General features: G+C 43.9%; 1 protein-coding gene across 3 annotated transcripts in view; it reads right to left on the bottom strand.

The window, feature by feature from the left end:
* The window catches only part of TRAF3IP1 (TRAF3 interacting protein 1), a 106,961-nt gene that overhangs the window by 63,879 nt on the left and 20,771 nt on the right, over positions 1–22,311 (bottom strand). For 2 of the 3 annotated variants that reach the window (XM_036768778.1, XM_036768777.1), the window contains exons 7-8: positions 13,464–13,539; positions 2,981–3,001 (exon numbers count right to left, since the gene is read on the bottom strand). In XM_036768778.1, coding sequence (XP_036624673.1) covers positions 2,981–3,001; positions 13,464–13,539 — 97 coding nt within the window. Of the gene's footprint in view, positions 1–2,980; positions 3,002–5,382; positions 5,485–9,668; positions 9,771–13,463; positions 13,540–22,311 lie in introns of all 3 variants that reach the window. The other variant, XM_036768779.1, reaches the window with a different exon arrangement.

Genomic DNA, 22,311 nt, shown 5'->3' with positions numbered 1-22,311 from the left:
ATTCAGAGAAATACTTATTCAGATGGCAAAGAACTAGAAACAAAGCAGCTGCCTAATGGCTGGGAAACAGCTAAAGAAACGATGGTATAGGGCCATGATAGTGACCTATAGTAATGTACCAGAAGGCTCTGAAGTAGTGTGGAGAAACTTCTATGAAGTGCTGAAAAGCAAAGTAAGCAGAACCAAGAAAATAACCCAGCAATAAGCACTTTATCAGGGGCTTACCATGCGCCAGACTCAACACACACACACCCACACCCACACCCACACCCACACCCACACCCACACACACACACACACACACACACACACACAACAATGTAAAAGAAGAAGAAGAAACCAAACCTTGTCATTTGGAATACATGGGACAATGAGCCCTCCCTCCATCAGAGGCACGGGCCTGTGGGCACGGAGCTTGGCAGGCTCACTTCTGTGTGGTGGTTACTCCTCCCCCCACCCCGGCCACCCCTTCTCTTTATTCTTTGCTACAAGGGGAGAGGAGAAGGAATGCAGTGAAGGTGGAAAAGTGAAGGTGAAGTAAAAACAAAAGATATCAATAAAATTTGTAAAATTTCAATTCATGAAGGAGTAGATCATGCCAGACTAATCTCAAGCCTTCTTTAAACCAGACACAGAAAAGCTGAAAGTATGTTTTCCCAAAATTTTTGCAGAGAATTCAATAAAATATCTTCTGTCATCCACATGGACAATATAGACAAATGCCTGGCAGTGGCAGCAGAGGCAAAAGACAGTCGCATCCCAGCAGTGCCAGGCAATTACAGGGAACAATAATTTTATACATCTGAGCAAAGAAGACGTAGCACAAGAGGGCAATAGGAGGACAGAGACTTATCCCCAGGCTGTGCTATTTAAACCCTGAAAAAGAGAAGGAGGCTCCAGGAGGGCTGACTGTGAGGATCACCACCCAATGCCCAGGAGGGGATGCAGAGGGGCCTACAGAGGACAGGCAATCCCAACACTTCTTGATTCACCTACAAAAGTGGTCATTTTGTCCAGATGCACAATGGTCCAAAAACCACTGAATACCACAGAAAAATACTAGCAGAGTGACTTGTCCTGGTATTAGATCCATCTGAATGAAGGAGGAGGAGAAAGAGAAGGATGGTTAAGAGAGCTAACATAGATAGCACTTCGAGGTTGGCAAAGCAGCTTATCAACATTATTTCCTACCCAACACTTACGCAGCATTTTCCAGTTGTGCCAAGCACCTCGCCTCATCTCACTGGATCCCTACAACAGCCTCACAACAGTGAGGCTGGCTCTATTATTATCTCCACCTTACAGATGGCAAAACTTAGGCTTAGAAAAGTCGAATGACTTGTACAAGGTAGATGAGGGAGGATTTGAACTCAGTTCTTCCTGACTCTAAGCCCAACACACTATACAGTGAGCCACATGGCTGCCTCTTCAAATTCAGGAGAGACCCTGGCAAAATGAAATAGATTCAGAGAGTGGTTGACTGGGCCACCCAAAGAATCGTCTTTAATGGAAAAATGCCACCTCAGAGAAGACTCTTGGGTGGAGCATCTCAGATATCCACACTCACACCTGAGAATCCTGGCCGTGTGCATTTGCCCCACTGTGACTTGGAGAATGACCTCTTGACTTGGGTGGAGGCAGAGAATCATAGAATTTTATAGTTGGAAAAGGTCTGTGTGGTCATCAGGTCGAACCTATGCCCATACTAGAACGATGGTCATGCAGCCTCTATGGGAAGGCCTCTGAGGAAGGCAGAGCCTTTCCCTCCCCCAGGGGTCGGCCCACCCCATTTCTCGACCTGGCTCTCCCTGTCACTCCCAAAGTTTTCATGATCTCAACTCTTAATCTGCTCCTTTCTAACTGGCCCCTGTTGCTCCTGCGCTGCCCTTTGGGCTCCTAGGGATTATGTCTAACAACTCTTCCTCTACTTGCTGGCAGCTGATCCATGTTTCTCTCCCCAGGTGGCTGGCATGAACGTTATTTGCCAACATCCTTGCATTTACTTATTTATGTGTATGTTGTATCCCCAACACAATGAAAGTTTCTCAAGGGCGGGCATTTTCTCGTTTTGTGTTTGTATCTCCAGGATCAGCACGTGGTGCTGAATTAAACTGGGGGTGTGCCCTGCTCAGACTATTACTACAGCAATGTATTCAGTTTGGCTGCCATAGCTCCTTATTTGATCCCCTGCCTCCCCTTTCTCGCATCTCCAATCCATCCTCCACTCAGTTGCCAAAAGGGATCTTCCTAAAGTGCAGGTCTGACACCCTGGCACAAAGCAGGCACTTAACAAATGCTTACTGACTGACTGACTGACTCCAGGCCCATTTTGAGAATGATATTGCAAAGCTGAAGAGAATCCAGAGGACAAGAACCAGTTGGGTTGGTGGCTCCATGGGAGGACAGCCTTACACAGCTCACTTGAAGCAAGTAGGAATGTTATCCTAGAAAAGACTCATGCCAGGGAGTTGGATGGGAGGGGGATTGGGAGACAGGGTAGAGGGCAGAACACTTGTCATCTGGACCATCGTGTTGGAGGGGAATTAGACTTATCTTTCTCTGGCTCTAGCGGAAGAACTTGACCCCAATGCATGATGTTACAAAGAGGCAGATTTAGTATTGATGTGAGGAAAAATTCCTCACAATTATAGGCAGTCGAAGGCAGAATGGACTGCTTTGGGGAGGAGTCCAGGTCATTTTCACTAGAGGGGGGGCTTCCATCAAAGCTAGAAAATAACTTTTGGAGAATGTTCTGGAAGGGATTCTTGTATGACTCTGGGTGGGGGTGGGGGGCATGCTACATGGCCTCTGGAGGTCCTTCTAATTCTAGGGTTTAATTACTTCCAGTGGATGATTCTGAAGCAATGCCCATCACCTTGCTATTCCTATTAAAGCACACAGTACACAGGGAGCATGCATACGGGGGCCTTAAAATGCATTTGCATCTATAGCACTTAATACAGGATGAGAAAAGGCTTACCTGCATCACCAGTGGAGTCACCTAAAAAGAAAACACATTCTTTTTGAATGTCTGCAGGAAACAACTGAGCACAGCCCACTTCTAGAAACCCTCCTGACTCCTCGCTAGGGCTGGGCTTACCCATGACAAGAATCATCTTTAATGGTCTGCCTTCTCTCTTCCGTTCCCTAGCTGTTATCGAAAGACGGTCAGAGAATGGCTTCCATGTTTGAATTCAAATGTAGCCATTTTTTAAAGCTTGGCCATTTTGAGTTTTAAAACTCAACTATATACACATATACACACGTACACAGATGTGTGTGTGTGTATGTATGTATGTATATTTCCCATTTCTTTCTTATTTTACATATTTTGATGTTCAAAGGAAACATATCTACTCTGCTTCCTGCTTAGGCAACAAGGCAAAAAACCACAGTTAATATGAAAGGAATTTGGGGTTGACTGCTCCAGTTCTGGGACCCACAAAATTAAGTTGCAAAACATTTGAAAACTCAGAGGTGAAACAAAATCCTTTTTATCTCACCTGTCTGAGCCGGCAAATCTTCATCCACATGTCAGTGAGGCTTGTTCATAAGCTCAATATCTCTTTGCATTCACACTCAGGTATAAGTTACTTATCCCACAGATGACACTTTCCTCTGTTATTCACAAATTTATTTTCAACACTATTTCAGGAAGTCATTCCCAACTTCCTTCAATATCCTTTTTAACCTTAAAAGCTGCAAGCAGGCTCCCCTGGCCCCTCCCTGCCCCACAGCACTGACACTCTCAGAGCTTGTCTTGTTGATTAAGAAAACACCCAATAACAAGAAGCTTCTAGGAATCCAGTAACACTTTAAATGAATTAGTATTTCATTTGTTCTAAGAGCTTCTTCTATGAAGAAGGTCAGGTTGAGACAAGCAAGCTATGATTTTCGCCATCTACAGAAGGCACATTTATTTGTCCAATAGAGCTGGGCAGCAGATGTTGTTGGCACTAAATAAAGCCCCCAAAAGCATGGCTGGGAGGCCTCCTTCCAACTCTCCGCTCAGAAGCTCAACAACTGTCCAGCAACCACAAATGAGAGCCACAAATTGAAAGTGTCCACAAAACCAAAAGCAATATGTCCCTGAAAGAGCTCTGATCCCTCCCCACCCAGGTGCCTACCCAGAAGCCTCCCACAGATGTCCCTTCCCTGGTTCCGTAACTGGTCACAGGCCCCCAATCCCATCTGGTGCTACCACCGTGTGCCATGACTCAATGAGTCTCCAAAGGTGATGAACTGGGCTGCCCTTGGACTGAGTAGCACGCACGTATACAACTACCCTCCCTACTGCCCCCCCCCACATACATACACCTACAATAAAATCTAATATTCTCATTAAAGTGGTAAAACAGACAGGTGGGAAAATTCCAATGGGAAAAAAAAAAACCAGCCTACAGAGTACTCCCTGAGCCACAGTCTCATCTACCTTTCAATCAGCTAAAGTACCAAAGAACTCAACATTAACAATCATCCCACAGGTATCTGAAATTGTATTCCAAGGACATTGGCTCATTTTTTCTCCTTTCCAGAGGATGAAAACTTGAGGTGCTGCCCTACACTCACTGCTGTTCACTATTTCCATGGAGGAAATACATGCTATTACTCCAAAGCTATTTCTTCAAGAGAGAGGATGTCACTGCTTTACTAAGGAATAAGGCATCACTTGTAAATCAAATCCAGAAAAATGTCCTTGAGAATTCACAATTTTTAGTAGCCATGACCCTGACAACCTGTTGTGGCTCAAAGTAGGGTCAAAGTACCCATTCTCTTGCTCCAACCTAGCTTGGACCCTAGATCTCACATGCTTGGTTGTGTTGGAAAACAGATTTCTCATTAAAATAGAGAATAAGAACTCCTCTGGTTAAGAGATAACCTGTGGGGAGCCCAAAGACCCACTGTCAAGTGGCTCTTGGCCTGATGTCAGTAACAAATCCCATAATGTTGTAAAAAAGTGCTTCCAAAGAGGAGCCATGCACCATTCTGGGTTGAGGTCCAAAGCGACGGCACAGCCAGGCAAGGGCTGGCTGTGAGGCGAGAAAGCCCTAAGAGCAGATATTGGTCCCTCCCCATTCTGCCGGGCAGAGATGGTGACAGACAGATAGCAGCAGAGCCTACGGCAATCATCTGGGGCTACTGGGAGGCTCCAATCAGAGGACATTTGTAAGGGGCTCTGCGTCCGCAGACATTAGAGGGGCATGTTTGGGATCAGTAGAGAAGCTCCCAGATTTCTCTCTCAGGAAGCTCTTCAGGAGAGGCCCCTCCAATGGCAAGGGCCTCCTGGAGAACTCAAGTTAGGAGCCACTCTCTTGGTGGCAGGAATATTATCATGGAGCCTCTAGGCATTCCCGAAAAGGGGCAGCCAGTTTGAGTCCTTACCTTTCAGCTTGGCTGTGGGCTCGGGCTCAGCGTTTTCATGCCACACGCTAGCTGGGCTGCCGTCTGAAATGCTAGCTGAATTACTATTAGCTTCCCTTCTTCCTGACATAAAATAGTTTAGAACAGGCAATTAAGGCTGTAATCTGAAATTCAATCAATCCAATTGCAATCCTCCCTAGTGCTCTGTGTTAGCTGTTTAGCTATCTAATGTTATTTGTTAGTCACCTGATGTTATTTACCTAAGACTTCTCTGGTAGGGAGAGACTGCTTGTAAATGTTCAAAGGCTTTAATGATATTACGGGGACACCTGCTTCCTTGGTTATGGCACTGGGGCACAGAGGAAGCCAGCACAGGCTTCAGAAATGTCTGGCTACCCCATACTTCCCTGTCCGCCCTCCCACCCCCGCCCCAAACCCATTTGTTCCCAGTTGAGACTTGGTCCCTCTGTTCGCCCACTGGGCCTTGAGGGTGCAGCAGGGAATTGATAGGAAATTCTCTGGATGGAGTGGGGTAGGGTAGGGAGAAGAAGAATGGAGTACTTTTTAAAGCTGGCCCAAGTAAGTACTCGAGAGACTGAGTGGACTCATGGTAGCAAACAGGGGAGCTAGCTGAGGTCCCATGGGAACGGCAGTGGGGAATATTCCCAGGACTCAACCCAAGTGACATGGAAGGTCCGAGCACCTAAACAGACAGATAATTTAAATCAGAAGCTATGGCCCCCAGGTGTGAAGAATTGGCCAGATACAGGGCTGGACAGCTCACTGATTCATTAACAACTCGTACAGGCTCAGAAGAAGAGATAAAAAGATGATCTTAATTTATTTTTTCTTTCCGAAAGCACAGTTTTTAATGTTTAAAATTTTTCAAAGAAATGATCTGCAACACGAGAAGCTGTGTTATATGTGAAATGCTACAAACAGAAAAGGAAGCTGCTTACTAAGTATAATAAAAAACTTTTTAAAAGCTAAAGACAAACAGTATTTACTGAGAAGAAATTGTAGAAAAAACCTGTTTTTGGATGTTCTACTTCAGATAGCTATTAATTTCTGAAATTAAAGCAATGCTATAAATGTACTTAAATTATCAAGTGAGATAAGAAATCAAATATTACAAAGTAGTTTTGGGGCACAGAGCATGAATTATGAAGAAAGCACTTTTAATTACTCACTGTTTTTTCACCTGAAGGCGTGGTACTTTTTTTTTTCCTAACTGAAAAACTCACTGGCAGGGAGAGCAAATCCTCAATGTACTTGCCTTTTGTTCTAGTATCACAGACCTTAGTCTTCTCCTGTCCCAACAGAACCTTGTGCCAGGTCTATGCCCCACAGAAATCGGAGAGGAAAAGTTCTTAGATGGACAAAAATCCTTATACAAGCACTTTTTCTGGTGGCAAAAAAACCCAAAACAAAACTGGAAAATGCCTATCAACTAGAGGAAGGCTGAAGAGACTGCAGTGTCTGAATGGCAAGAAGTAATACTGTGCTTTGTGAAGCAAGTACATGGAGAGATGCAAATGGAAAGATTCTGAGTGCAGGGAGCAGAAATGGAAGGACAATTTATACAGAAACACAGATATTATCAAAAAGACAATACTGAAAGGCCTAAGAGCTCCCATCATCAATATCATCTTCATCATCACTACATACAGAGTGATGTTTAATCACAATTCCAGTGAATGACAAAAGAGAATGCTGCCCACAGCCAGAAAAGATGGCTGAGGTTGAGAAAAGTACTTCTGATGTGGACCACGCTAATGCAATACAGGGGATCTTTCTTTGGCACTTTCTTTTTGGTGGATGAAAGGAGATGGGAAGGAAAATATTCAAGCTTGATCAAGGACAAATAATAACAAGAAGAATTTGAAAATGCTAAAAGAATTCAAAAGCAACACCAGGTCTGCATCCCAAAAAGATCAGAGGAAAGGGCAAAGGACCTCTTTGTACAAAAAATACTGAGTATTCTTTTTTGTGGTGGCAAGGAATTAGGAAAGTTCCCCATCCATTGGGAAATGGCTAAACAAGTTGGAGTGTATGATTGGGATGGAATATTGTTTGGTCATTTCAGTTGTGCCTGACTCTTCATGACCTCATTTGGGGTTTTCCTGGCAGAGATGCTGGAGGGGTTTGTCATTTCCTTCTCCAGCTCATTTTGCAGATGAGGAAACTGAGGCAAACAGGGTTAAGTGACTTGCCCAGGGTCACACAGCTAGGAAGTACGTGAGGCCAGATCTGAACTCACAAAGATGAGTCTTTTTGACTCCAGGCCTGGCACTCTAAACACTGCACCACTTATTGTGCTATGAGAAATGATGAGCAGGGTGGTTTCAGAAAAACCTGAGAAGACCTACGTGAATTGATGCAAAGAGAAGTGAGCAGAACAAGGGGAACAAAGCTCATGACATGACGATCGATTGTGAGACTTAGCTACTTTGATCAAGGCAAGGACCTAAAACAATTCCGAAGGATCCAGGATGAAAAATGCTACCCGCTGTCAGAGGGAGAACTGATGAGCTCTGACTGCTGATTGAAATATGCCTTCCTACCTTTATTCTTCTGTTCTTATGTGTGTTTTCTTTTGCAACACGACTAATAAGGAAAGTTCAGCATGACTTCACATATATAATCGATATCATCTTGCTTGCCTTCTCAAGGGGTAGGGGAGAAGTAGTAGGGAGAGAAAGAATTTGGAACTCAAAAATTTTAAAAATAGACCAAACTACCACAAAAAATTTTAGATATAATTGGGAAATAGTTAGCAAAATTTAATATATATACATATGTCTCTCTCTCTCTCTCTCTCTCTCTCTCTCTCTCTATGTATATATATATATATATATATATATATATATATATATATATATGTATATCTCAAAAATGCAAAAGCAAAGTCCAGCCTGACTCTTCCAGGCCCAGCCCACTCTTGGGTTGGAGGTCAGCTCTCATATATCCTGCAGAAGGCTCAGTTTCCTCATTTAAAAGGGGGGAAAATGAACACCTTTCCTACTTCCGTTACGGGCTTGTTGTAAGGAAAAGGCCCCCTGTAGGTATGAACCATGAACTTGTTCCTCTGTTTTAAACAGCAGCCTTCTGTCTGCAGCCCTTTAATGTGGGCAGTGCTCTGGATGCTGGTCAAACAAGACAATGCTGGATAATCTGTCTCAACCTTCCCTGAACCTTCCAGCAAGGAAGAAGTTAGCATCACAAGACAAATTCTTGCAAAATGACAGGGTCAGCCCAAAAGCCCAAGAAGGGATCTTTGTATGGTGCCATTTTGGGGGGACGGGGCAGTTGTTAAGTCACAAGAACTACAAGTGTCAAAACCAGGTAGGCTGCATAAAACAGAAATGCCCTACCGACCGTAATGCAGGAGGCAGCCTGCCGGCAAACAGACACCCTCTCAAGTAAGGCTCTGCTACCAATTCTGAATGGGGAGGAAAGGGCTGAGGCCTTTTTCTCAACAGCATCTTTATTTGACACTGCAAAGTGAAGGGGGCACACTTCTAAAAACCCAGGGGAGCTAGGAGGGCTGTGTCCAAACATTTGAAGGGCAGAAGAGGGCACAAAGCTCTGAGAACAATGGTTAAAATAATATGGCTGCCTTAGGCTCGGTGTCACAATGAGCCTGCCCAAAGGGGAAGGCATTGCTGGAGGAGGTTCTGAGCTCCACACCATGGAGAATCTCAAAGCAAAAGCAGCAGGTTCACTGATAGGGGACAGGGTAAAGAAAGGGGAGACTATAAGGCTTTGGAGAAGGTCACCCCCTGGTCCCAGAGCCTCAGATCTTGTCATCAATAAGGAGTGAGGCATAGGAACCACCTGACAGTATCTATTGCCCAGGTATCCCTTGGCACTGGTCACTCACTTCTACACACTGGGCCGCAGGTCCTTCTCTGCCCAGGGTCATCAAAACTACTTTTCCCCAGCATGCCCTGTGAACACCACCCACTTTTAACCCTGGCCTTTTTAATGTCCTATTCCTTACAATATCCCACAGCAGGCAAGGTATGTGGGCTCTCGAGCTGTGCCCCTGTGACCCACCTGCTCTTCCAAAGACTATCTGACACCAAACAGACAAGCTGTCAAGGCTCACACTACAGGCAGCAGGTGTTTAAGAAGGCCCATAAGGGTTCGCTATGGAAGGGTTGGGACCCTTTAACCAATTTTATTAGTGACACTGATGCAATGGCCTTCAATGTACTCTCTAAGAGCAGACAGAGATTACGTAATTATGACCAGGGGACATTCTCAAAGGGCTGAGTTGACACTGAGCGGTGTGATTTCCTTACCTATCTCGGGTGATGCCATCTGTTGCTCCGGCTCTTTAATCAGCCCAATCATGATTGGGTCTGAAATAGTCTTAGCTGAGACAATATTATCCTCCCTTCTTCCTGACATAAAATATTTCACATAAAGTATTAAAATGTGGTTTAAGTTTTTCAAACAGCTGACTTGTTAATTTAATATCTAAATAAAGACACAAAACATGGTGCTCTGGTGAGTGACACTGACTAAAAGTAGCATGGTGTAGGGGAGGAAGTTTACACAGATGGGATGGACAATCTCATGGGAAGGCCGTGCCCGATGCTGCTCTAACACACTGGCTGCATCAGTTAGCTCACCCTAGAGGTCAGGTCCCCACCAACAAAGGTCACCAGCAGCCACACACGCACTATACACCAGGGTCCCCAGGGTCCTCCAGCTCGGCCAAAGAACATACAGAGGGGTCCTTTGCCAGGCATAACCACCCACGAAGCTGAAACACTGCATACTCCTTTAGCAAAAGGGGTGGGGGAGGAGAGGAAGTCTGTTCTGTATCTTGCAGCGTTAAAGAGTTGCCAAGGTCACCAAGAGACTGACTGGTCTGGGGTCACCCAATCAGCCCCTGTCAGAGGCAGGCCTTAAGCCTCATCTTCCCAACACTGAGGCCAGTCCTCTACCCATTTCACCTAGCTGCCTCTCACTCCAGTCTAGGCACACATTCAACATATAAACACAGAAGTGTCTACTGCCCAAAGGACATGCCACACCCACACTCTAAATGAAAGGGGTGACCTACGAATAAACAAAAAAGACATTCTCACAAAGCTATGCCAGTGCTTATGGAGGCATCCACTGCCCACAATGCTAGCCAAGACAATGCCCCAGAATCCCCCAAGCTACGCAGGGCTTTTCTCGTGTCCCGTAGCATCTGGGTGCACAGTGCAAACAAATGTCTTTCAGGGCACAGGTGTCTGCAGAGAATTCCACTGGAGCGTGCCAGGAGCAGGACACCCACCCTGGGGGCTGCCCCATCCATATCAACTCAAGACAAGGCCAGATGAAAAACTCATCAAGGTACTGATGCTGGGGTCTTTCCAGAGCATCTATAGCCCCAGAAGGAAATAGCTGCCAGTATACCCCAGGACCCTTGTGCCCACCAGCATCCTTCCTGGCTGCCTCACCTTGACCACCCCCTGCAGGGTCCCCCAATATCCTGGTTCCCAGGTTGCTCCTAAGTCCCTTCTTGGCTTCTTCTTCCTTCCCAATTGCCTTGGTGCTCATTTAGTACATATATAGCTCATCCTTGTAAATTTGCCCGTTGGCCCCCTTAGCATGGAAGCTCCTCAAGGGCAAAGAGTGTTTCTCTTTTTTATCTTTATAGATGCAAAAGTCCCTGGTACACAGTAATTGCTTAATAAATGCTTGTTGAATGATTGATTCCTTACTTCATCAAACCCTGTAATTCTGCTCACTCCACTCCATGGCCATTCCCTCACCTGGAGCTTCCTAATGGCCCGGCAGAGCCATACAAGGATAAAGAGACAGAGCTCCATCACCTGCTACTCTGCAGTCGAGTATAAAGATTTACCCCAGAAAGTCACCATACATGGCATTCAGAGTTTATCAATGTAAGTCCTGGCTGTCAATGACTCCTTGTCCAATTATGGTCCAATCACTTCTCTCCCGAGGATCGTAGACTTCATTTAGAACGTGAAGACAGGGAGGATGTGATACCATGCAGGGCAGGATGGGGATGAACAACTCACTCCATCACCAAAACACATCTTGGGTGCCGGCAAAATGGGTATTTTCTTCTAAACAAAATGCAGCTCATGCATTCTCAGTGCCAGAACTTGGAGCAAGTTACAAGTGATATTCAACTCAAATACTAAAGCTGATTTAAAACTATTCTTTTTGGGAGTTTTAGAACTCTTAGTCATCCATTCCTTCATCAGCCATATGGTAAAAGCCCTGTGCTTGGCACTGGGGGAGAAGTGAAGAGAAGGGTAGCACCGTCGCTGCTCAGGGCAAGGATTCTCCCCAACATACCCATCTATTCTGACTAGACCAAATGGCCAAAGTGCAGCCCAGACCACAGTGAGAGCCTGAGAGATGTGCAGAGCTAGGCAACGTCCTAAGGACAGATGCAGGACCAATGTGCTAATCCTAGCCCTAGGGCTCAAGCTTTCTGCAAGCACTTCTTAAGCAGTTCCAATGGGCCAGGTGCTGGGCCTACAAAGTCAAAAACAAGAGCCCCGCTCTACCCTGGGGGCAAAGATGGGGAGGGAGAATAACAAGGATATAGAATAGTAAACACAACATACACATCAAGTATATCCCCAAGAATTTCCTAGGGATAGGCCACTAGCAGGTGGGGGGATTCTGGCTGGGCATCCTGCAAGGGAGGCCTTGGGCTGTGTTTGGAAGGAAGCCAGGGATTCCAGGAGATGACAGTAAAGAAAGCACACCTGAAGGCACAGGGGACAGCCTGGGCAAAGGCACATAGTGGGACATCATATACAGGCACCAGCAAGGAAGCCGGTTTGGCTGGAAACCAGAGTACATGAAGGAAAATCATGTGCAATCAGCCTGAAAAGGTAGGCAGGAGTCAGTGTGAAGGGTCTTCAAGGCCGAACACAGGAAGCTCTATTTTTTCCTGGAGACAAGAGGGAACCACTAGAGCTTCCTGAGCTCTGGAATGACATGATCAGACCTGTCCTTTAGGAGCATCAATTTGTCAGCTGGGGGGATGGCCTGGGAAGGGTAAAGGGACAGAGGCTAAGCTGAGAAGTGACACTAATAAACAACTTCCTGGTGGTCACAGCTAGAAGCCATGATATTTAATCACTGGGCCATTTAGGACCTAGAGGTCATTCTGTCTTCTACAGACTATACCTCAGTTTCCCTAGGCTTTGTCAGCCAATGAAGAATAGTTTTCTTAATACTTTTGCGTAGCCATGTGTTTCTTGGGAAAGCAGGCTCTCTAATAATACAGAGGGATGGGGGAGGTGCATTTGGAAATGGATCAAAGAATTGGGCTCTGAGGGAATGATTGGTAGCCTCTAAAATAGTAACAGAGCATGGAGAAAGACAGATGAAAAACCCATAGTGAGACTTAATTCTCAACTATTTGAAGAACTTCAAAGTTGGTCTATCTCCTTTCATGTTAAAGAGAAGACCCTTGGGTAAATGGTAAGAAAAGAGAAACATTCTGGGCAGCAAAGAGGAGGCCTTGAGCTTAGAGAATCAACCCTAGAGACCACTTTCTCAGAGGAGCCAGAGGGAAGCCAAGCCCTCGGCCAGCATTCAAGGAGCAGCCAACGCAAGATAGAAGACTAGACCCCAAACTCCCCAAAGCCCATTGTGACTTGCATCGGTCTGATGGAAGTTTCCCATTACTCACACTCAGAGAATAATGTTTCTGATTTGGGATGCACCAGTATCAGCTCTCTAACACACTTTGTCAGTCCACTTTAGCATTAATCTTTGATGGTCAAGCCTGGACAACAGTCAGTGTGTGTTCAGAAGTCTATTGAAGACTGCTCAGCACACCACCACAAATGTCTACTTGGAAGATGTTTCGTTCTAAACCGCCACCCCCAGTCAACATGTAAGAGATGTGTCTCTTGAATGAAGATCTGCTCCATAGGTTGTCATTCATTCCTTGACTCCCCCCACCACACCATATCACATTACCGTATCGCACCACATGGAACTTGTTCCTACCAAGAACACCACTGGAGATAGCTCCTATTACCGCACCCTGTGGTGATCCCCAGAAAAGGATGGAGACATTTTTAAAGAGTAGAGCTCCCAAGTACCTTCTACTGGATTTTTGGATCTCCATCTTGATCCTTTTGCTGTCAATGACCTAGATACTCGGTTGGCAAGGTCAAGCTTAAAGAAAAGAGAAAGGGAGATATTAGAAAGCAATAAAAAGAAACACTCATTTTACAATTGATTTTAAAAACAACAATGCTGACTTGCAACATCTGTCCTTGGGAGCAAACAAATAACAAAGCACATAGAGTAGCAGTCCCACGGGCCTGTCCAATCTCATTCTGCTATTGGAAGCAGGCTGAAGTGGATGCTTAACAGAAACAAGTTTTTATTAACATCTCTATGCACTTTAGTGCCACAAAAGAAAGTGAAACTATAGAACCTCTTAGCTAGGAGCTGAATCAAGCTACTTAAAGAAGACTAGAGTCTAGGCAGTTTACATTCTCATACAATTTTGTGACTGATCTTTTCATTTGGCAGAAAGAGAAAGGGGACAAATCCAAAGAGTCCAAGCAAATGACTAGCTTTCAACGTGCAAGGCATTCCACCCTCAGGATGCTGGCTATGATGGTACCTGTTTGCTTCTTTTAAAGCATTACCACTGGCAGCCTACTCAGAATCTTCAAATAAGAATAAAAGAAACTAACGGAACCTCCTTACTCAGACTAAAGGAAGTCAGCCCAAATGACTGCTTTCTTAGACAAATACACTTTTACCTCAAATATATAAATTAGGCCGAGGCAGGCATGGAGAAGGATTACTTAGTGTGCCTTGTTAACAAAATTAATAGATGAGATCACTTGCTAATTAACAACTTTTATGTAGATAGGCTTTTAAAGGGCTCAAAAATAGTCTCACCTTAGGTAGATTAAATGTTATCCCTAAAATACTGAAGCTAAAGCCTTTTTTTCATAACTGATGCAAAACTATATTAGCCCCATCCACATCATCACACGTTGTAAGTGAGCAAAACCTAGATGAGATTTCACCATAAAACAATTATTTCAGAAGACACATCAATATAAAGACGTGTTCATTTTGATAATGGAAGTGTGCCAAATCCCCAAGGGAAGTGTTTTCTGGGCACTAAAATATCAGTGACATTGGATGCTGTTTGAAGGAAGGAAAGAAGGAAGTTTGATTTCAACTCAGGTTTAGATTCATTTGTGTCATTACAGATTTAAAGAAATGTTTAGATTATTTTCAATTTCACGAGCTACAAGCACAGCGACGTGCAAACCCACGTCACATTCGAACATTCTGACGCAAAACAGAAACAAATATGTGTAAAATAAATAGCTTAAATGCTGTTTTTAAGTAAAATATTGGTTACTGATGTGGGAGTTTTCTTTGAAACAAAATGGTTTAACTGGCTGTAGATGGTATTAAAGTTTCTCTTTAATAGACTTCATCAGCAGGGTCCTCTATAATTTTAAATATGTGTGTACACATACACACATACGCACAGACATGTGAATTCTTATCAAACTACTGGTGGCTCAAACAAATGGAAAATATGGGGAGTTTATAGTTTTACGTTTAGTCTTTTTTTCCTGTTTGTGTGTCTGACAAAAAAACTGCTCATCAGTGAAAGTGATGTGAAGGCGGGCACAGGCTCAGTGGCCCCAAAGGTTCACGGGTGCCTCAGAAGCCTGGCACCTTTGTCTTTCAGAAGGAAGCCAACAAGTTTGGCCCTAGAAAAGAGAGGAGAAATGGATAGCCCTCTCTTCTTGACGGAGGTGGGCAAATATGGTGCTGAACTGCGTGCCTGATGAACAATGCATTCCATGGCAGCCTCAGATGATGCCCTGGTTGGTTTGCTTCCCTGTTTCTCTCTCTCTTTTTTGTTGTTACATGGCTGAATGAAAGAACATGGAGAATGAAGGTGACATCTTAAAAAGTGGTGCCGGATGCAGAAGGCAAACATGACCAAAAGTGAAATTCTGCCTTAAGAGTCAGAGATTCAGCCACCGGTTACAAAGGTGAGAATCATTTCCAAATAAGTGTTCTGTGTATGACCAGACCATGCTTAAACTAGCTAAAGCAAAGGTGAAATTCAATCCTAAACAAGAGTAAACAATAACTATACAAACATATAATCACAACTGGTCTGGCCTGAACCATTCAAAGAAACTAACTGTCCTGAAAACCAGGCAAGAGAGAAAGGAAAATGCCTCAAACAGGCACAATGAGACCCACAGTACAAAAACCAGCCCTGCCAACAAGCATGTGATCTCACTAACATGAAAGACGTGGAGATCAAGGGCCACGACAACTGAAAAGGTAAATGTATTTGCAAAATGTTACAAGACTGGTGGTAGAATGAAGAGCCCCATCACCTCTTAGGGAAAGGCAGTGATGACCTGAAACCCAAAGTGCCCCATCAGCCCAGAAATTTCTATATGAAACTGAAAGGCAACAAAAAAGAAAAGTTAAACAGGCCCGGCAGCAGCACTTCTACAACAAACTATTTCTATCATCAATACAGGGGAACTGTATTTTAATTTAAATTCAAACACCACAGTCCCTGATGTGCTATGTAAGAAGTGAAAATGTCCTGCTACCAGGAAAACCAAGGAAGAACAACTTGGACAAGGCCAACGACACACAGAAGGAATCTTTACTGGAGGTAACAGATGTGAAAGTCCTATGAATCAATTTCCAAGATATCTAAAAGAGAGGAAAATACCAAAGGACTTAAAAAAACTGAGAGGATATAAGGAACCACCAAACCATATGCCTATAATCTCCGTGAGCACAATCTGTAAATGAGTTTTTAATGAAAATACCAGAAGGGAAAATGCAGGCTTTCAGAAATGATGTTCTGTAACAAACCACATCTCTAGTCTTCAAGATGGACTCTTGAGTCCAGAGCAGATCAGATCCTACGTCATGTATCCTTTGCTGACTATTTGAAAAAGTACTTGGCTCAGCAGAGCAAAATGCACACTCCTCAATGCTCTCCTCCAACGAGGCGTCTCCCATGTGTGCGCTGAGATAATACAAGATTCTGGGAAAGATACATATAGGACAACTCAATCCCAAGCAAGAAAGGCAGGAGGGAGGCACACGTTCCCCACAGCGCTCATCCATCACGGCCATGGAGGATGCCTTCGACAGTTCAAACAGACTGGAATTCCCCAGAGATGGTGACAGTTCTTCTGATACTCTGTGCTGATAGCGCTAAGCTCCAAACACTAAAGAGCCTCCTCCATGAGAGTCCCAACCTCAAAGAGAGCTTGATCTAACAAGGCATACAGGAGGGAAAGCAAATGGATAAAAAAGGAATGTTCTATGAGAGGCCTATGAGAGATACTCAGGCTATCTGTCTGGGACCGGGATTGCATATGGACATTGAAGTGCAGCCAAAACAGAACAGGGAGCAAAGAACTGGAAACCACTGGGAAAAACAGGCAGTTGTTTCAATGATCTCAAGCCATGCCCTGACACTGCTTCCAACTTTCTAATCCACTGACATTCTTCCAGTAATGTGACATTTTTTATTCTGTGGAATGCCAGTCTCCAAAGCAACAAAACTGTAGGTGTCGTAAAAGGGTAATATTAGGGAAAGACCAGTGGATATGGCCTGCAGGCCACATCACTGAAAAAAAAAGAGATCATCTGAAAAAGGGTTGGACCAGTCACATGGAGGCAAAGCTACAGCAGCCACTATACAGGACCTAGCTAGAGGAAAGAAGGTCTCCTCTTTGAAGAAAGGGGAGAGCAGAGACTGAGAACTAAAAGTGGCTTTAGACATCATCTAGGCAATTCCAACAAAAAATGAGGGGGAGGAGAAGGTGATTTTCCATACTGGAGATAGTATACATATAAGTGAGATAAAGATATATTGAATTAAAAATCTTATATATTTCAAAGTTTGTACTGATGTTCATTAAGCTTACTTTGAAAATTTTTTTAAAGATATTATTAACTGGCTTAATTCTAGTCAAAGTGAATCTCTGAAGAACCAACAGAAGAGAGTGAGACATTAAGCGTAGTGCCCAGAATACTACTAGAAAAGAGTAATCTAATTAAAAAACAATGTTTCTTCTGACTTCTCCATGGCTGGTCTGAATAATCACGGAGCCATTGTGCTATGCACAGAGTTGGTAACTGAGTCTATCCTGTGGCTGAAAGAAAAATCCCTCTATAACACATGCAGTGGATGGTTAACCAGCCTTTGCTCATTATATCCCCCAAACCCATTATTGAGACTCAATCCAATGGAATCCTAGAAAATGATTTTTTACACCTTGCCTGGCTAAGAACACACACTGTTTTCTGCCGGGCACCAAATATGGGCAACTGAGGTAACAAATATTTGTTAAGTAGATTTGAATTCTGCTGCAAGTTACTGAGTTAGACACTGCAGTATATTTAAGAATCTGAAAATATTGCAGGCTCCTGATGATGATGATAATAACAGTTTAGAGGCATGCTAAGAAACCAGACCCGAGAGCTTTTCAATTAATGGCATTCCTCAAAATCACAATTTGATTTCGTTAGCACACGTAGTTATTTGGAACTTTCTGCCTGTTTAAAGAAGAACCAGTTTTAGAAACACGTCATCTGAAGCAGTCTGCTGACTTGAAAAGAGCCTCCAAAAAGAGCAGTACATCTTAGAAAGAGAAAGAGGGATCCCAAGAAATAGATGGACTGTCTTATCTCTGGTGAAACTGCAGTGCAAAGAGGGAGACAACTTCAGTTCTAGCATTCTATAGTTTCTAGAGTGTTCTTTGTTGGGGTGGTTTTGGACTTCAGTAGAATATGGAAAATGCTTCCCACTTCTTTCACAAGGGTCTAAAATGCCTTTTATCCCCCATTTTGATGATGACATTATAAATGACAATTAAGCCCCATTCCTGAAATGTCCTCCCTCAAAGTTTCCTTCCCTGGCTTCCTTCAGAGTTTGGCTCCAGTACCAGCTCATGCAGGAGGCCTTTCCTAATCAGCCTGCCAGGACCTTCCCTCCAATTACTTTGCATTTACACTGTTCATATTCTTGGCACAGGGTAGGCACTCAATAAATCTTTGTTGATAGACAGCTGCTAAATCTTATGTCAGGACTAAATTCAACTCTGAGATTACTCTATTCCCAAATCAAATTTCCAAAGCAGTGTCAAGCCAGTCAGAAGGCACCAATGACACCAGAGGTCTTGGATGCTTCCCCTGACTCTGACACTCTACTACTAACCTGATGCATCACCTAGGCAAGTTGATGCCTCCTTCTGGGCCTCAGTCTCTGTATCTGTAAAATAGGGATAACACTATGCTGCCTGCCTACATCTGCCATATATGACACACTCTGACAATACATACCTACCACTAGAATCCCACTGACAATGGGCCTTTTCCCCTATCTATTTCTAGTGAATCAGTGTCCACCATGATGCAGACATCTGGTCATTAGCAATTTTGTGCTAGCACATAACAAAGAATGAGGTTGTTTTCCAAAATCCTCAATTATAATAAAGGATTTTATTGAGCATGCGGTAACAGCAAAATATGCCGAAAGCATCTGGTACCCCTGTTCCTTGTGTTTAAGAAGGCAAATGGGTCCTCTAAAAAGCCACAGTTTGAAAAAGATCAATCATTCAAAAGACACTCTACCACGATGGCTCTAGGATCCCACTGACAGGGCACTCCATCCAGCACCGGGTGGTTCTTGTCCTTGTCCTCCACTACAGATACATCCAAGGCATGAGAGGCCTTACTCAAGGCCTTTTCAACAAATGTATTTTGTGGGTGCCAATGGATGACTGGGGCAGCCCATTTGCCATCTCCCGCTCTTTTCATGTATTTGTATATTTCCTCATTTCCATTTGCTTGCACCATTTCTCATACAAAGATCATTACTGCAACTCTGCTGCATCCTACTCTGGGGCTGGCTGTCACTCCAATGCCCTTGATTCTCTGAAGAATGTGGTATTCACACTTAGCTATCTTATAGCATCCCTGGGAGAACAGCAACATAAAAACGGTGACTTTTTGTACTGGGGACTTTTTCACAAAAGAGAAAGACTGGCCAGTGATATTAAAAATGACAGACTGTTACTATGGGTATATTTTAACTCACAGGACTGAAGGAAAAAGGTCTAAAGTAAAATGTCTGGAGGCAGAGTGAGAATTAATGAATTCCAAATTACCAAGATTCAAATGAAAATAAACCAGAGGACTTTAACAAATTTAGTCTATCTTCCCTCCCAAAGCACTAACCTAAAATAACTTAAGGATCTGAATTATCTACAAGACAAAGAAAAGATAAAAAAACCAAGATAAGTGACTGAGCATACTTGTATATCTCTTTAGTACATAAATTCTCCTCAGCAGAATTTTTAAAGTGCTAAATCTAATACAGACTGATATTAACATACACATAGATAAGTGATAAAGCCCTAAAAAACACATTTAATTTCAACAAAACTACCCCTGCCTGAGTAGAAATTCTCCCACTGATATCAATGAGTTTATTCCAATGTTCCTTAGACAAATGAATCTATTGTTTTCACTGTTTAAATGAAAGCTTTAACATCAGTCCAGTGACGTCCTCCTACCTCATCATGGCGTGGAGGTGACCCTGGCTTCTGGAAGTATGGCAGAGGAGCACAAGCTCGGTCAACTCCGAGTGACGGGCCAGTGATGAAGAGCATTTCTGTCATCTGAGGGCCAGCCTAGCTAAGTACAGAGAGGCTAGCCTCAAGGGGCTGCTATCTCCCAAGTTACAGAGAGATTCCGATTCAATTCAATTGAAATCAACAAGCATTTTAACACCTATATTTGTCAGAGGCTGGGGCTACAAAGACAAAACAGGGAACTGACCTTCTAATGTGAGAAACATGTACAAATACAAGATAAACACAAAGTAACTGGGGGAAGGGAAGCACAACCGGGAAAATGTGGAAAGAACTCTTCTCAGGGGAGGCACCAGGGATAAGGTTTCCAGCAATCTGGGGATTCCAAGGGCTGAAGGTGAAGATGGTGAACATTCCAGGGAATGGGAACAGCAATGAAGCAAGAGACAGACTGTTATGCTACAGGTCCAATGAGTAGGTGTCTTTGGATGGAACATGGTATGCATAAAACAAAGTCATGTGAAATCAGTCTGGAAAGGTAGGTTGGTACAAGATCGTAAAGGTGTTTAAATGCCAAATGGAAGAATTTATACATGAAGTCCCAAAAGTCTAAGTGTAGCTGCAAGCTTTGATAGTGGTAAAATGTGCTAAGACTTTTGAGGCACACTCTATTTGATTCCAGAGGCAAAGGGGACCAAGTAGAGTACAATGAGTGTGTGGTGTGGTGGGGGGCACAGGGGCGGGAGTGACATGGTTAGACTTGTGGCTCAGCAAAGTCATCCTGGGAGCTTTCTGGAGGAGAAAATGAGGTTATTTCAGAAGTCCAGGAAAAGTCACAAGGGTCTGGACTAAGGTGGTGGTTGTGTGAGTAGACAGGATGGGATAGTTACTAACGAAACTGGAGTTGAAAGCAAACAAGATTGGCAACTAATTTGATTTGCAGAGTATGGAAGAGGGAGGAACTGAGAACTGTTCCTGAGTTTGCAAGGCTGGTTAACTGGAAGGACAGTGCTGTCCTCAACAGAAATAGTACAGTTTGAAAGAGGAATGGGGGTTGAGGGGTGGAGAAATTAACTCTACTGTGGATATAGTGAGTTTGGGATGCCTGTAAGATAGATAACCATTGGAAATGTCCAATAGGTATCTGGACATGTGGGACTGGAGTTGGGGAAAGAGAGACTAGGATGGATAACGAGATGAGAAAGTCATCTGCACAGAGATGACTTCTCAGTCACAGAGAGGAGACAGAGAGCTCTGGACAGTAAGATGACACTAAAAAGAACACAAGAGATGGCAACTAAGGGATCACTTTGGAGAATAAAGGGCTTAAAAAAGGGAGAAGCGGAGGCGACAAGTGTGAAAAGAACAATGGAGGTAAAGGCCCAGGACCATGGCTTGAGGAGGTGGGAGGGCCTAGGGAGGATCTCAGAGTGGGGGAGACAAGGAGCCAGCAGAGAGGGAGAGGGAAGATTAGAGAGGAGGGACAACTGCTGTGGGACAATCTGCTGGAGAAGACAAGAAGGGATGAGGTCATAGGAGGGCTGGCTTTGGGGAGGAGATGGGCCATGGAAGAGAGTGGGGGATTAAATGAAAGAGTTCAGAGAATGCACTCATGTCTTCTCAGTAAAGAATGAGCTGAAGGAATGGGATTATGGGGGAAACTAGAGGAGGGAATAGAAGGTTTAGAGAAAGCTTCTATACTGAAGAGGGTAGGGAACCTGCTTGGGGCCATGTAGCCTAAGCATGTAGTGGACTCGGAGCACAGAACGTGAGTGTGAGCAGATGAAGAGTCAGAGCATTAATGTGGCTCCTGCTGAAACCCCAGAAAGCAAGGACCCAAGAATGAAAGCTAGTTAATTTGGGGAAATTAAGGACCATACATGAATATCCTCTTGCCCTGTCAGCAGCCCTTAGGTTAAATCAAAATGACATCAAATTCAAGCTCTGCTGTTAAGGAAAATCTCTATGGTCCTGAGCATTTAACAAAAGTAATAAAACTTAGCAAAGGAATTCAGAGTAAAAGCTTAGGACGTCCGATTGCTTAAAGTTTCCTTTAAAAATGTTTTATTTCTCTTTTGCTTCATGATCTCAGCTGTGGGTGTGTGCCCATTCTCTCCTCTCTCCCTCTCTCTCTCTCTCTCTCTTTCTCTCACTCGTTCCCTGTCTGGCTGTCTGAGTGTCTCTCTCTCTCTCTCTCTCTCTCTCTCTCTCTCTCTCTCTCTCTCTCTCTCACACACACACACACACACACACACACACACACGTACACACACATACATGAATAGGCAATTTCACTCTATGTTAACAAAGGCAGTCT

This window comes from Trichosurus vulpecula, chromosome 7 (genome assembly GCF_011100635.1).
Source record: "Trichosurus vulpecula isolate mTriVul1 chromosome 7, mTriVul1.pri, whole genome shotgun sequence".
In the NCBI taxonomy this organism is placed as follows: Eukaryota; Metazoa; Chordata; class Mammalia; order Diprotodontia; family Phalangeridae; genus Trichosurus; species Trichosurus vulpecula.
The sequence above is the reverse complement of the archived record's forward strand: the minus strand, read 5'-3'. Positions and strand labels throughout refer to the sequence as shown.